Genomic DNA, 13,061 nt, shown 5'->3' on the forward strand with positions numbered 1-13,061 from the left:
CATTCTCCAATTCTGCCGCTTTCCAACCGTATCCCCTGGATGGCATCGTGAACGCTACCTTTCCTACTGAGTTTTTATACCTCACCTAATCTAGATTGTAAGCTCGTTTCGAGAACCTATCGCTCCAGACAAAAAGTGTAATAGTTTGTCTCTGTTGTTAAATAGCGTTGTAGAATAAGTTGGCGCTATATAAATGCCAATAAAAAATAATATACGGGAACAAAAAGGATTTCTGGGAATTGTATTTCAATTGTCAGCTATGTGCTGAAGAGAAGTGGCAGATGAAGTATGACTAAATTACTCCTTCTGGAGGGCACACAAAGTTAAATAAATGATAACCTTGTTCTTTCAGGGTCAGATATCACTCTTGATAAAAGATTGTGGCCAAAACGTGGGGGGGTGGGGGTATTTTTCTTTGTTATTGTCTCTCTCCTCTTGGTTCATTTATTACCATGTGTGACTGATATGCAATCCTTTACTATTCTGGATTGATTAGATTATTTTTTTGCAACACTCTTTCATTCAATATTATTTAGACTTGTGATGCTTAGAAATGTATATACATGCAAATAAAACAGGCCTATTTGATCCGGTCCTAAATTAGCTTTTTGTATTCTTTCTGTGTGTTTTTATATTTTTTGGATGACAAATAAAGTTTGAATATATTGTTTTAATTAGGTCTGCGCTTATGTTACATAGACTATAACTCCCAGAATCCTGAACTAATTAGTACACAAAAAATAAAAAAAAAGGAGAAAAAAAAAAAAAAGAGAAAAAAAAAAATAATCACTAATCATAACTACCTGTAACCTAACCTACATATTGCAATATTTTTGAGTGGTTGGAAGAGGAATATAGTGTGAACATCAAGCACTTGACTTTTACCTGAGGAAGGACACTCCAATACTGTCTGAAAGCCCCCAGGCAACTTATTAGCTTTGTTCTTTCATCCTCCGGTGTGTCCATAAACATACTGAAAAATAAATAAAAAAATAAAAATAAATTATATGCACTGTTGCATACACAGCTGAGAAAAACTAATGTGTCATGCATATTTACAAGAAAATATAAAATAAGAATCTCCCATGGCCGATGTTATCGTCAAATTCCAGACCCACCAGGACAAGTCAGCCCTCTTGGCAGCGACTCGGGGAAAAACCCCCTTAACATTTGAAGACTCACAACTACAACTATTCCCTGACCTCACAAGAACCACTCTAAGCTGGCGGAAAATGCTCCAACCTAGTCTACATATACTGAGATCAAACAACATCCTGTACCGCTGGGGCACACCACGGATGCTACCATTCACCGCCAACGGGACTGGCTACCGGGTGAAAAGCCCACAAGATCTGGACGTCTACCTGGGCCACCTGGGCTTGAAGGCCCCGCAAGCGGAATCCACGACCACCTCCATCGGACTGAATCCCACCACTGCTAAGGAGTTCGTACCCAGGTCAGCCAGACACGCCGCATCAGCAGACAACGCGACCTGACAACACCAGACTCGTTGCAGGACTCTCCACCTCATTGGAGGCCACAAAACCCGCCACTGAAATATGTGACTAAGATCTATAAGTTTTACTGTTTTTTGCGTTCAACTGTTTTTTGTTTGTCGGACTCCACTGTACCACACTGATGTGGAGCACGAAACTCCGCCTGGACTCACTGTAAGGGAAAGCTAACGCATCTTCATTTGAGTGCCTTGTTTTTGTTCTCAAATTATATGCCTTGTTTCCCCTCCCCTTCTCTATCATTTTCAAAGCTACATCCTTAGACAACCCGAAGGGAGTAACTAGCTGGGGACGCGCTCTTAGAACAGAGCAGCCCACCCAGACAACGACCGGGCCTCTCCCATAAGGTCCTCCAGGCCCACCCAGGCTCTAACCCCCCCCCCCCCCCCCCTATTGCTGTACCCAACAGGTAAAAATATTAGAACCCCGTGGGGGGCTATTATCCTCCCCCTAGAGCACTCAAGCCTACCTACCCTGATTCACCCGTTTTACAATTGCCCGTGTGCTAAGGGGACCACCTTAATCATCTCGTAGCATTCACCCGTTTTACAATTGCCCGTGTGCTAAGGGGACCACCTTAATCATCTCGTAGCATTCACCCGCTGTTAACCTAAAACTCATAATCCACTCAGCATAAGACCGCACAGTAGATAGCCTATATACCTCCTTCCCTATATGAAGACCGTATGGGCTAAGGCTTTCCCTGTTGCCTCTGTGCCGATAGCATTGCTACACCAATCTGCTGAGGGAGTATAATCTTTAGTTACAATTTACTTTACCAATTGGTGTTGCCTGGACTTGAATCAACCTCGAGTCTCTTAGTTTGCTAAAACTGACTATACACACTCAGGTGATCTTTTAGACAACACCCATGAACCTCATCTAAATGCTCATAATATCATTACATGTTTTATAGCTATGTTTCATCCTATATGCAATATGCATGTCTACAAAAAAAAATGTGCAGTATTTCATGTACAATTGTTTAGACTCGACAAACTTTTTTTATTCTCTGTTATATTCTGTATATTGTGCAATTTTTGAATCTACACGTGCACATCAAAAATAAAGAATTAAAAAAAAAAAGAAGAATCTCACCCAGCAAAAGCTTCCTCTATCACTTCTGTTTTCTGTAAAATAAAGCACAAATAAATAAGAGCTAAAGAAATGTAAACCAATATAACAATTATGCAAACACTCTTAAAATTGTGTGTTATTTATATTTACTAAAACACCTCATGTGCTTTCCCTTAATGATGATGATATCTTGCTATAACTGCTGGACAGATTTAAGTTTGTAACTGCAAAGGAGGCAAGGTGGAAGCACTATCTATGCATCTGTACATAAATGTGAAAATTATTTAAGATACAGTGTAGCAAAAAATATGCATTGAGTAATTCAACAGTAGAATAGACATGGTTGAACTTTTCTGATTCCTGGGAATTTAGCTAAACCATATTCCAAAACATAAAATGGGAGCTTTAGTGTAGAAACCCACAGTAACAATGCAATATGAAAGGGGGGGGGAACGACACAAAAAGAAGGCTGATAACTTTGACAGACGTTTGCTAACTATATAGACGCATTAAATTGTTACATTGTCTAAAAGGTAAACAAACTGCTGCCACTATAAAGTGCTTGGTCCAGTGGTTCTGTATTCTGGATTGTCGAAGTGCTGACCCTAGTTAAATGTCAAAACATTTAGGACAGGATTGACATACACTGGAATCTTCCTCCAGATAGATAATGAGGAATTAAGACTTCCCCATCAACATCAACTTTATTCATTTAGCACAACACTGACTGCCTGACAATGCTGGGTCAGGACAAAAATCTCTCTAATTTTAATATAGTCACAGCTTTACTAATTTTGCAATTTGAAATTTAATTAAGTACAATTCAGAGTGTAGTCAACACCACTTTGCTCTTTCAAAGTTTTAGAAGAAGTCATTTAATCAGTTTTGATATTTGGATACTCTGGTTAAATACAGTGTTTTATACCTAAAAATGAGAAAAAACTTATTTTGTAATCTCTTTTGTATATTGTATACTAGGTCAGGCTCAATAAATCCTGGATATGTGTCAGCCCACTCCCCCTGCAACAGCCAGCCTAGGGAGAATTTAGGTGGGCAACAAGGGAGTTGAAACCTTCCTGTTCTTGCTCTGCCCTTTGTGTGCCCTGCTGTGATACCGGGAGCCAGAATATGACATAAACCATGGCCCCAGCATCTAAACAGCGCGTGAGGGAGCAGAGCAAGAGGAGCTTGAAGATGTCAGCAGCTACACTGGACCCCTTGGAAAGGATACACTCCAGCTCTCCCGAATGGAAGGGAGGCTGGGTGGACTTAAAAGAAAAACATAATTTGTGAGTGTGCTTGAGTGTGTGCCTGTCAGCCTGTGAGTATGTGTCTGTCTGTCAGTGAGTGTGTGTTTGTTTAGGTGACCGACCTCAATCTGATCGCATGGGAAAAGTGTTTTTACTCGCCAATTTTTCCATACCGTGGAAGTCTCACCGTGGTTGGCCCTGGCGTCATGGCCGAGTATCAATCTTGATGATCTCAGCCAAGCCAATGATTTTCCCTAGCAAAATATTTGGAGGCTATTGCGCATGCACGGTAAAACTCTGCTCTGCGCCAATCGGCATCTACTTTAGAGATACATTAAATCAATGCATCTCTATGGGGAACACTCAGCGCCTCCACGAAGAGTGTGGAGACGCTGAACATAGGTACTGCACAGTGTGCAGCATTGGAATAAGAAGCACCTCTAATGGCAGTTTCAGTGATTGCCACTAGAGGTGTTACCAGGCAGTAATTTAAACACGGTATTTTCCCTGAAAACCAGAACTACATCATTAAGCTGTAGTGGTTCAGTCAGTTTAACAATTGCATTTTTGTTCAAAACAAAGCTTAGTTAGTAAAAAAAAAAAAAAAGAAAAGAAAAAGAAACTCACTCCTATCTTTTGTAGCCACAAAATCATATAATCACCAACCTTTACATATACGCTCTGAGGAAGAACTATCACTAGATTAGCACAAGGACATACTTGAAAACGAGAGAAATCTCAATGCATCTTTCCTGGTAAAAATATTTCATAAGTAAATAATATAAATTAAAAAAAAAATGATCCAGTGGTGAATAAAATCGTTACCTGTGGTGAATAAAAAACACAAAACACCAAAGTATAATACAGACTAAAATGAGATGTGACTATAGCTGTCTCTTTTAGCCAGAGGTATGAAATAGTTATGTTGACCTACATTTTGGAAACCAATGGTTGAATTCCCTGTTTAGTGAATAAACCCTGTTATTTAACTAGTCCCAATGAAACATGTTGGTCTGTTGATTTGAATATTCAGCACACAGCCATTGGAATGAATAGAATGTACACACATAAACTGTGTTATTTGGGTGGTTAATATATCTGTTTTATTGTGTATCAGACAATTAAATCATGGGACTCACCACCACCTCCTCGAAGATATTTTGTAGCTGGGTCTCCATATTGCTGGCTGTGTAACACCACCGAGCGTGGTGCAATGCCAGGGACTCGCACTATGCGCCGTGGTACATGTAATAAATTAATCTTGACATTAGTAAATGTTTATTGTATCAAGAAAGAGACAACATGAGTGTGGGTTTCGGTCTTTAGCCTCCGGGTGGCCTGGTGCAGCACTTATTTTACTCCCCTTGGAAACAAGCGATTTCCGCCATAATGGGATCCACAAATGTCATCGCACATGCGCAGTTGGGACTGGCCGCAGGCTAAGGAGTGTTACGAGTTGAATGAGTTTACCCATTGCAGTGTGAATCCATTCCGAGCTCCTTACTGTATTCGTTTTGGACTCCAATTCTAGAATGCTCAGCCAACTGCAGGCTGAATATGATGTGAAATGAGAAGCTTAATATTAATGACCTCAGTGGAATCCTTGAGCGCCCCCTATCATTTTTTTTTTTGTTAACCTATTTTACCTATTGTCTTCCCATCGTAGAAATTATTGCTGTTGTTAAAGTAATTCTACAATAATAAGTGTACAAGTAATAACAATAACTGTACATTGTTCTGTGTTATTTTATGACTGTGTGGTATAATTCTGAAATAGCTCCTGAATCTTACATGGGGGATTTGTTTATTAAACTGCAAATTGGGGTTATTTAAAAATGAGATGCCAAACGCCAGGACATATTTAGTTTTTCGGTAAACGCCAAATAATGCCAAGATGGACAAAATGCTGTGAAAATGACCGAATTACATTTTTTTTTATATTTACTAAGGCTGAATATATGTTTCCCTAGTGTCTTTAAAGTAAATGATCCACCCGCACCTGCCCTCACCTATTGCAAACACACATCCTAATGTGCCCATCTTCCCCCACCTTTAGTCAGCCAAAGAGAGAATTAGTATCCTCTTACAATAAAACTGGGGAGACTTTATGTCCCCAGATATCACCTTTTAGCAGCGGATGGGGTCTCTAATAATATAATGTTCCCAGCCCTTAGATGGTCCCCAATCTCCTAGCCAACCCTCTTAAAATAAATAAACCCTACCTACGCCCTCTTAACCTAATAATAGTTGGGGGAGACATGAAAGCTATTAACTTTAAAAAAAAAAAGACTTGGGGGCGTGGCCAACTACGAGACTGAACGGACGTCTCCTAGCGGGGCTCCGTGCTACAGAAAGAATAACGAAACCATTTGGCCGAAACATAAGACTTCCCAGCATCCACACTTCACCCCCCAACAGCAGACATAATGGGGCGAAAAAATAAGAAAGCTCAGCGTCCGGAGGCACCCCGATCTCAAGATATAAGGATCTCCTTTGAAAGGCCTGTGCAGCGGCTGCAATACAAAATGGCGCCGGAAGCAGACAAAGAACAGGGGACATCGGAGGACTCCAACGAGGAGGATATAATCTCCACGCCACAGTCAGGCGGAGAATCCGACACACCAGAGTCGGACGAAGACTCAGCCCCTGCAACAAAGGGAGACATCAAGAGGCTTCTGCTAGACCTCAGAAAGGTATGGAGGGAGGACTTACAGAAAGTCCAGAAAGAGGTGGGAGAGGTCCAAAACAAAATCCGGGCTATAGAGGCAAAAGAGGTAGCCAGAAGCAGCCAGATGCAGGAGACCAAGGTACAGATGGAGGGCTTAGCATCACAGGTGCAGCAGTTACACAGCACAGTGACAGCACTAGAAACGCGCCACAGGCGCCGAAATATACGCCTAAGGGGGATACCAGAAAACATAGGCACAGAGCACCTGTTACGATACACACAGACCCTCATAGACTCACTGGGAATCAAGGGGGAGTCCAATCCACCAATAATCTCCTCGGTATTCAGAGTCAGGAAATCCCCGGCGGCACCAGAGGGAACCTCCAGGGACGTCCTAGCGGTGACACGTGATATCACAGTCAAGAACGCGATAATGACGGCTTCCAGAACGCAGGGGAACGTAACCCATGAAGGGAACCCAGTGGCAATCTATAGCGACATCCCGTTCACAGTGCTGGCAGAACGACGCAAATTGGCACCTGTGGCGAGAAACCTAAGAGACCGCTCGATAAAATACCGCGGGGAATGGAAGGAGCCCTAGAGGTGACAGCTGGCGACACGACCTATACAATGACCTCGGCAGATGACCCCGAAGAGCTGTACAAACTCCTTGAAGCAAGCCCGCAACAAGGACAAGGACAGAGACGCCCGCCACACAATAGAAAGCAGGCAGTAGAGAGACAGGCTCAGAAACTGGCAAAACCATCAGAGGGGGCTGCATCCTGGTGCTGAGTTACAGCAGCGGCAGCAGTTACAGCTACAGCAACGTTACGGTATAACCTACCTGAAGACCCCATGATAGCGATGTTCAGAGACTCTCAAATCAACCACTAATATCTTACATATAATGGCACAGATGTGTTTTACTAATGTTTATGTTACCCATGCAATAATGCAAATTCTGTCTTACCCTTGAAACTTCAATAAAATACAAATTATAAAAAAAAAAAAAAAAAGACTTGCAGAAGTCTTCTCTCTTGTAAACCTTATCTCCAGCCCCAAAAAGGCAAATCAAGAAAACATAATACCATAGAGCAACTCACAACAGTAAAAAGATCGTAAAAAACATGGCAAATTAAAAAAAAAAAAAATCTAAAGCAATAAAAAACATCAATCTTTGCTGTGCACGCAATGAGTCTTCAAAGCTGGAAACTTAATTTTGGGCTATGGAATGGCTAGTGTAGTGGAGCAAGGAGAGAGGGGATGGGCATGTTTCTGTGGCTTGACTTATTAACCAGAAAGATCTGACCGTGGGGCACTTCCACCAAATGTGTAACTCGTCCCCATTCAGGGACCAACACCTGTAGAGGACCACTCCACCTAAGAGAAATATTTGTATAGCCACATCGGAGTGTGGTAGCACCAGCCAGGTTGAAAATTAATTTGATCTGCAAATAGTAATCGTTCTCTCTGTAATAGCAAAAAAAAGTTTGAGACCTGAGCAGGGACTAACCAAAGGGCAAGCTATTGAGGTATCTCTGAGCTTTTGACTGTTCTCAGTTTTTCTGGAAACTAATTTGTAATCTCCAGAGTGCAACTGATGAAAGGACAGTGGTGAGCATGAATATTTTTTCCCCACTAGGAATTGTTTGTCCTATGAGCTACAAAAACGAATGAAGCCAGATTTATTGTACTCTGATATGAGAGTCAAGCTGACTGACCTCTCTAGTTGTTGGTTAGTTATTTACCTTTTTTCTCTAAAACAAAACATATAGCACTGTCTTTTGACAGTTTTTCCAAAGAAGTATTTTACAGTAAAAAAAAAAAAACTATCTCCAGTCTCTCCATAGATCATTGACTCAGTGCACAAGCTTTACAATCAGCAACACCAAAGTTGTGCATGAGAATCCTGTCACATATATGGCATTCCTGTCTAAAATATATGGAAAATAAAATTGTCACCACGTCAGTAAAAACAAACATTAGTTGACTGTTACTTTAAAAAGAACCTTTCATATTTCTTGTTTATTTTTAGTTTTTTTATTTCTTGTTTTTTTTTTTCATTAAAATTTTAAGGAAGAAAAATTTGGCCCCCTATGCAGTTGGATGGTGTTGCCTCGTTCAGTATGTAGTAAATGTGTTCATGTATCTAGAAGCACTTTTTTTTAGAGGATGCAGTATGCTCCTTGAGAGATCTCTCCCAAGGGGGACATTGATTCCTTAAAAGAAGGTGCGTGATTAGATTTACAGTGTAATATGATTAGAGATAATGCGTAATCATCATACGACAGGTGATAGAGCACCAAAAGCTGTTTTCTGAGGAACCAAACTGAAAGAGGCGATAAGTGCAAGGTCGAAAGTCCAAGCAGGGCCAGATTGGGAATACAAATCAACCCTTGAAAAAAAATGTATGCCTGCCCTATAAGTCATTGTGCCACGTAGTGTGTGTGTATATATATTCATATAAAATCTATGTTCAATCATCTGAGGTAGCAAGCCATATTGTAAATGGCTTAAAGTAATACTTCACATTATTACTGAGCAGTATGCAGGGCCGGACTGGGACAACAATTCAGCCGGGGCAATTCAAGGCAGCGCAGCCCACTAGGAGGGGCGGGGCCAGAAAGGGGACGTGTAATATCACCACCATTAACACGCGCCCCCCACCAAATAACTATTTGTGTTGTATTGTATGTGTAAAGGGGTCTGTTTGTGGCATACTAGGGGGATGGGCCTAGGGGATGTAGTGCAGTGTGTGTGTAGTGTTTAGTATGTTTGTGTGTTAGTGCAGGGGGTGCAGTGTAGTGTGTTAGTGCAGGGGGTGCAGTGTGTGTGTAGTGTGTTAGTGCAGAGGGTGCAATGTGTGTGTGTTAGTGCAGGGGGTGCAGTGTGTGTGTGTTAGTGCAGGTGGTGCAGTGTAGTGTGTTAGTGCAGGGGGTGCAGTGTGTGTGTAGTGTGTTAGTGCAGGCTTGCAGTGTGTGTAGTGTGTGGTAGTGCAGGGGGTGCATTGTGTGTGTGTGTGTTAGTGCAGGGGATGCAGTGCGTGTAGTATGTGTGTGTGTGTGTGTTAGTGCAGTGTGTTAGTGCAGGGGTACAGTGTGTGTAGTTTCAGAGAAACTGCTATGTTTACATTCAGGGTTAATCCAGCCTCTAGTGGCTGTCTCCCTGACAGCCACTAGAGGCCGCTTTCCCGATCCGCGATGCGAAAATCGCATTGAACTCACACTGGACGTCCATAGGAAACTGGCCACACATGCGCATTCAACCGACGTCGGCAGGAGGAGGAGAGGTCACCAGCGCCAAGGGAGCCCGACGCTGGATTAAGGTAAGGTTTTAACCCCTACAGCCCAGCGGAAGGGGGGTTCCGAGGGAGTGGGGGAACCTAATAACCCTATAGTGCCAGGAAAACAAGGCAGAGTAGACAACTGCTTACATGAACATCAAGTGCCTACTCTGCCGAAATACAGTGTGTCCAAAGGAGGGCTAAGCATGGGCAGCGAGGGAGCACTGATTCTCCTGCTATCCTTACTCACTGCTCCCTCTCTCACCCTCTGGGGTAAAGCAGGGAGCCTGAATATGACGTCAAACTGACCCCAGCATCACTAAACAGTGTGCGAGGGAGTAGTGAGGAAGAACAAAAAGATTTAAGTAGCCCCACACTAGACTCCAGGGAAAGTGAAAAGGTGTTGGTTAAAGAGTGTGACTCGCTGTCAGTGTATATGTATCAGTGAGAGTATGTATCTGTAATTGAAAGTGTGTGTGCCAATGACTGCGTGACTGCCAGTGAGTGTATGTCAGTGTATGTGTACCAGTGAAAGCATTAGGGAAGCCTTTAGTTAAATTTTGTACCTGGGAATTCCTAGTTACACCCCTGGGTGCAGCCTTCCACATAAACCACACTGCACCTCTTCCAAGATGCATTGTTGTGCGCAGCACAGGCAGAGTTAAAATTGTCCAAAGTTAACAGGAGACGGCATAACGGCATAAAGCTGATTGAGCAAGGGCGAGTGTGACAGGGAATCCGAACACTCCCTGCATGAAGTTTTGACCAGGCGTTGAACACCTCTCAATCTGGTGTAGAGTTCCAAGCCGGTCTTTAAACGGGGGTTCCTGTGGGCAAGAGAAAGGGGGACTCCCCCTGGCTCTTAGGTAGCAATTATTGGGAATGTTCCTCTTCACCTCCCCTCCAAGGAGCATTTTCATAAGTGCTTGTTTAAAGGGACACTATAGTCACCCGAACAACTTTAGCTTAATGAAGCAGTTTTGGTGTATAGAGCATGCCCCTGCAGCCTCACTGCTCAATCCTCTGCCATTTAGGAGTTAAATCCCTTTGTTTATGAACCCTAGTCACACCTCCCTGCATGTGACTTGCACAGCCTTCCATAAACACTTCCTGTAAAGAGAGCCCTATTTAGGCTTTCTTTATTTCAAGTTCTGTTTAATTAAGATTTTCTTATCCCCTGCTATGTTAATAGCTTGCTAGACCCTGCAAGAGCCTCCTGTATGTGATTAAAGTTCAATTTAGAGATTGAGATACAATTATTTAAGGTAAATTACATCTGTTTGAAAGTGAAACCAGTTTTTTTTTTTCATGCAGGCTCTGTCAATCAAAGCCAGGGGAGGTGTGGCTAGGGCTGCATAAACAGAAACAAAGTGATTTAACTCCTAAATGACAGTGAATTGAGCAGTGAAATTGCAGGGGAATGATCTATACACTAAAACTGCTTTATTTAGTTAAAGTCATTTAGGGGACTATAGTGTTCCTTTAAAGTGCGGAAACAGTGTATAAATCTAACCGGGTGGATGCTGCTGGTGTGGCCACGCTGAAGTACCTTGAAATCAGGATTAGGTCCCACTGGAGGCATAGTGGTTACTCCTGTCCCTAAGGGAACTGTTCCTGGTCAGGATGGGAATGCGCTTGAAGGGCATACATGGGAGACAGGTGGAGAAGAGCCAAGGGAGTGATTATAGTTGTTTATTGAAATAGTATAACAGAGTCCTGCACCAGTAGTCTAGGAAATATGCAGGCTCTGCCACAACTATCCTTTACTATTTTACCTTGTGAGGTGTGACGTAATGCGTACTAGTTTATGTCCTTTGCTGACATACATATTGACAGCTTAATAATACTTGTTACATATAAACTACATCTTTAAATTATGAAACAGTGGCTTGAACCATGTTTGAGATGCATGTGCATATGTACTGTATGCATGTATATATAAATGGGTATTTACAATATATATATATATATATATATATATATATATATATATAGTTTGTCATTCTGACCTCTCTAATATATTAAAATAGTTAAATATGCAACTGAATAGCGTATAGTATCAGTGTAGAGTCAGAAAAGTGAGCAATTCATGTTTTCATCCTACAGGCCTTCTAAGAGTTATTAAAGCAAACAGTTTGTTCATGCCAAACAGTTTTAAAAAGAACACATACAAACTTTATCTGTGTCCAGTAAATTGAAACATTTCGGTTAACCTTGTTTATTTGTCCACTGCCTTTATTACTTAAGCAAATATTTTATTACTTAGGGAAGTACTTTCCTATGATTCATTAGAAATGCCAATCCGTTAAATCGCTGTTAGAATAGTTATAGAACAGATATAGTAGTTTAGTCTTTGACCTGTTGTTTGTGACATCTGAATCTTCCTGGTGTCACTCTCTACAATACGTAATCTCTCCTGGTATAAAGGAAGGGATCTTTCGTGCTAGAGTAAACAAAAGTGAGTTGAACCTCCTCACCTTGCTGCATGCTAAGAACTAACAAACTCAAAGTAGCACTGAATTTTGTGCACAGAGACAATGGACTCATCATCCTCAATGACACTAGATTTCGACGAACCGGGTAAAAAGAAAAAAGTGGATATATACAAGATTCTTTGTGTGGTAAGATTCTGTTTTATTTTAATATAATTGACACCATGCCCAAGATAATATCAGTATATTGTTATCCGATTACAGAACCAGCATCTTTCGTTTGTAAGTTTGTTTTGGCAGGGCCCACTGCACCTACTGTTCCAGTTTGTCAGTCATGTTTGTCTTGTTTACCTATTGTACAGCCCTGCCGAATATGTTGACGCTATATAGATAAATGTATTTCCAATAAATAATTTGCATTTTCACTTATAAACACTGTTTATGGTGCTGTTCAGACTAGAAAATGTTATGTCAAATTTGCACTCCTGATTACAACTGTAATGACATTTTAAATCTGTGTAGTGTATAATAGCAGTACTGTTTCAAGGACACTGCACCGTTAATATTGGGTTCATTGTCAATATTATTTCTACAACGGTTACTACAGATATCAGCTGTTTTGTGGATATCAGTGTGTGCTTTGGAATTGTGACCCTTCATTGCACAATCCCTGGAATAATGGCTCTTTCACAAGTCTTTGTAGCGTGTGGTTTCTGCAGTCTCATTAGAATAAAGATAATCAAAAGTAATTATGAGAATGGTTTTACAGGATCCCCTGTTATTAAATAATTAGGTATAAGTTTTTGTGAAACTTATATTTAATAACAAATAACACAT

General features: G+C 41.4%; 2 protein-coding genes across 3 annotated transcripts in view; one reads left to right on the top strand and one right to left on the bottom strand.

Annotated features, from left to right (window-relative positions):
• LOC134587105 (mediator of RNA polymerase II transcription subunit 23) overlaps positions 1-5,386 on the bottom strand; it is a 75,327-nt gene extending 69,941 nt beyond the window's left edge. For both annotated transcript variants that reach the window (XM_063443232.1, XM_063443231.1), the window contains exons 1-3: positions 4,981-5,386; positions 2,613-2,644; positions 886-973 (exon numbers count right to left, since the gene is read on the bottom strand). In XM_063443232.1, coding sequence (XP_063299302.1) covers positions 886-973; positions 2,613-2,644; positions 4,981-5,019 — 159 coding nt within the window. In that variant the 5' untranslated portion in view covers positions 5,020-5,386. The remainder of the gene's footprint in view (positions 1-885; positions 974-2,612; positions 2,645-4,980) is intronic.
• A 6,798-nt stretch (positions 5,387-12,184) lies between these two features.
• The window catches only part of ENPP3 (ectonucleotide pyrophosphatase/phosphodiesterase 3), a 174,498-nt gene continuing 173,621 nt past the window's right edge, over positions 12,185-13,061 (top strand). Inside the window, exon 1 of the mRNA XM_063443233.1 lies at positions 12,185-12,413. Within this exon, the coding sequence (XP_063299303.1) occupies positions 12,330-12,413 (84 nt within the window). The 5' untranslated portion in view covers positions 12,185-12,329. The remainder of the gene's footprint in view (positions 12,414-13,061) is intronic.

Source organism: Pelobates fuscus, chromosome 2 (assembly GCF_036172605.1).
Source record: "Pelobates fuscus isolate aPelFus1 chromosome 2, aPelFus1.pri, whole genome shotgun sequence".
NCBI classification, from domain to species: Eukaryota; Metazoa; Chordata; class Amphibia; order Anura; family Pelobatidae; genus Pelobates; species Pelobates fuscus.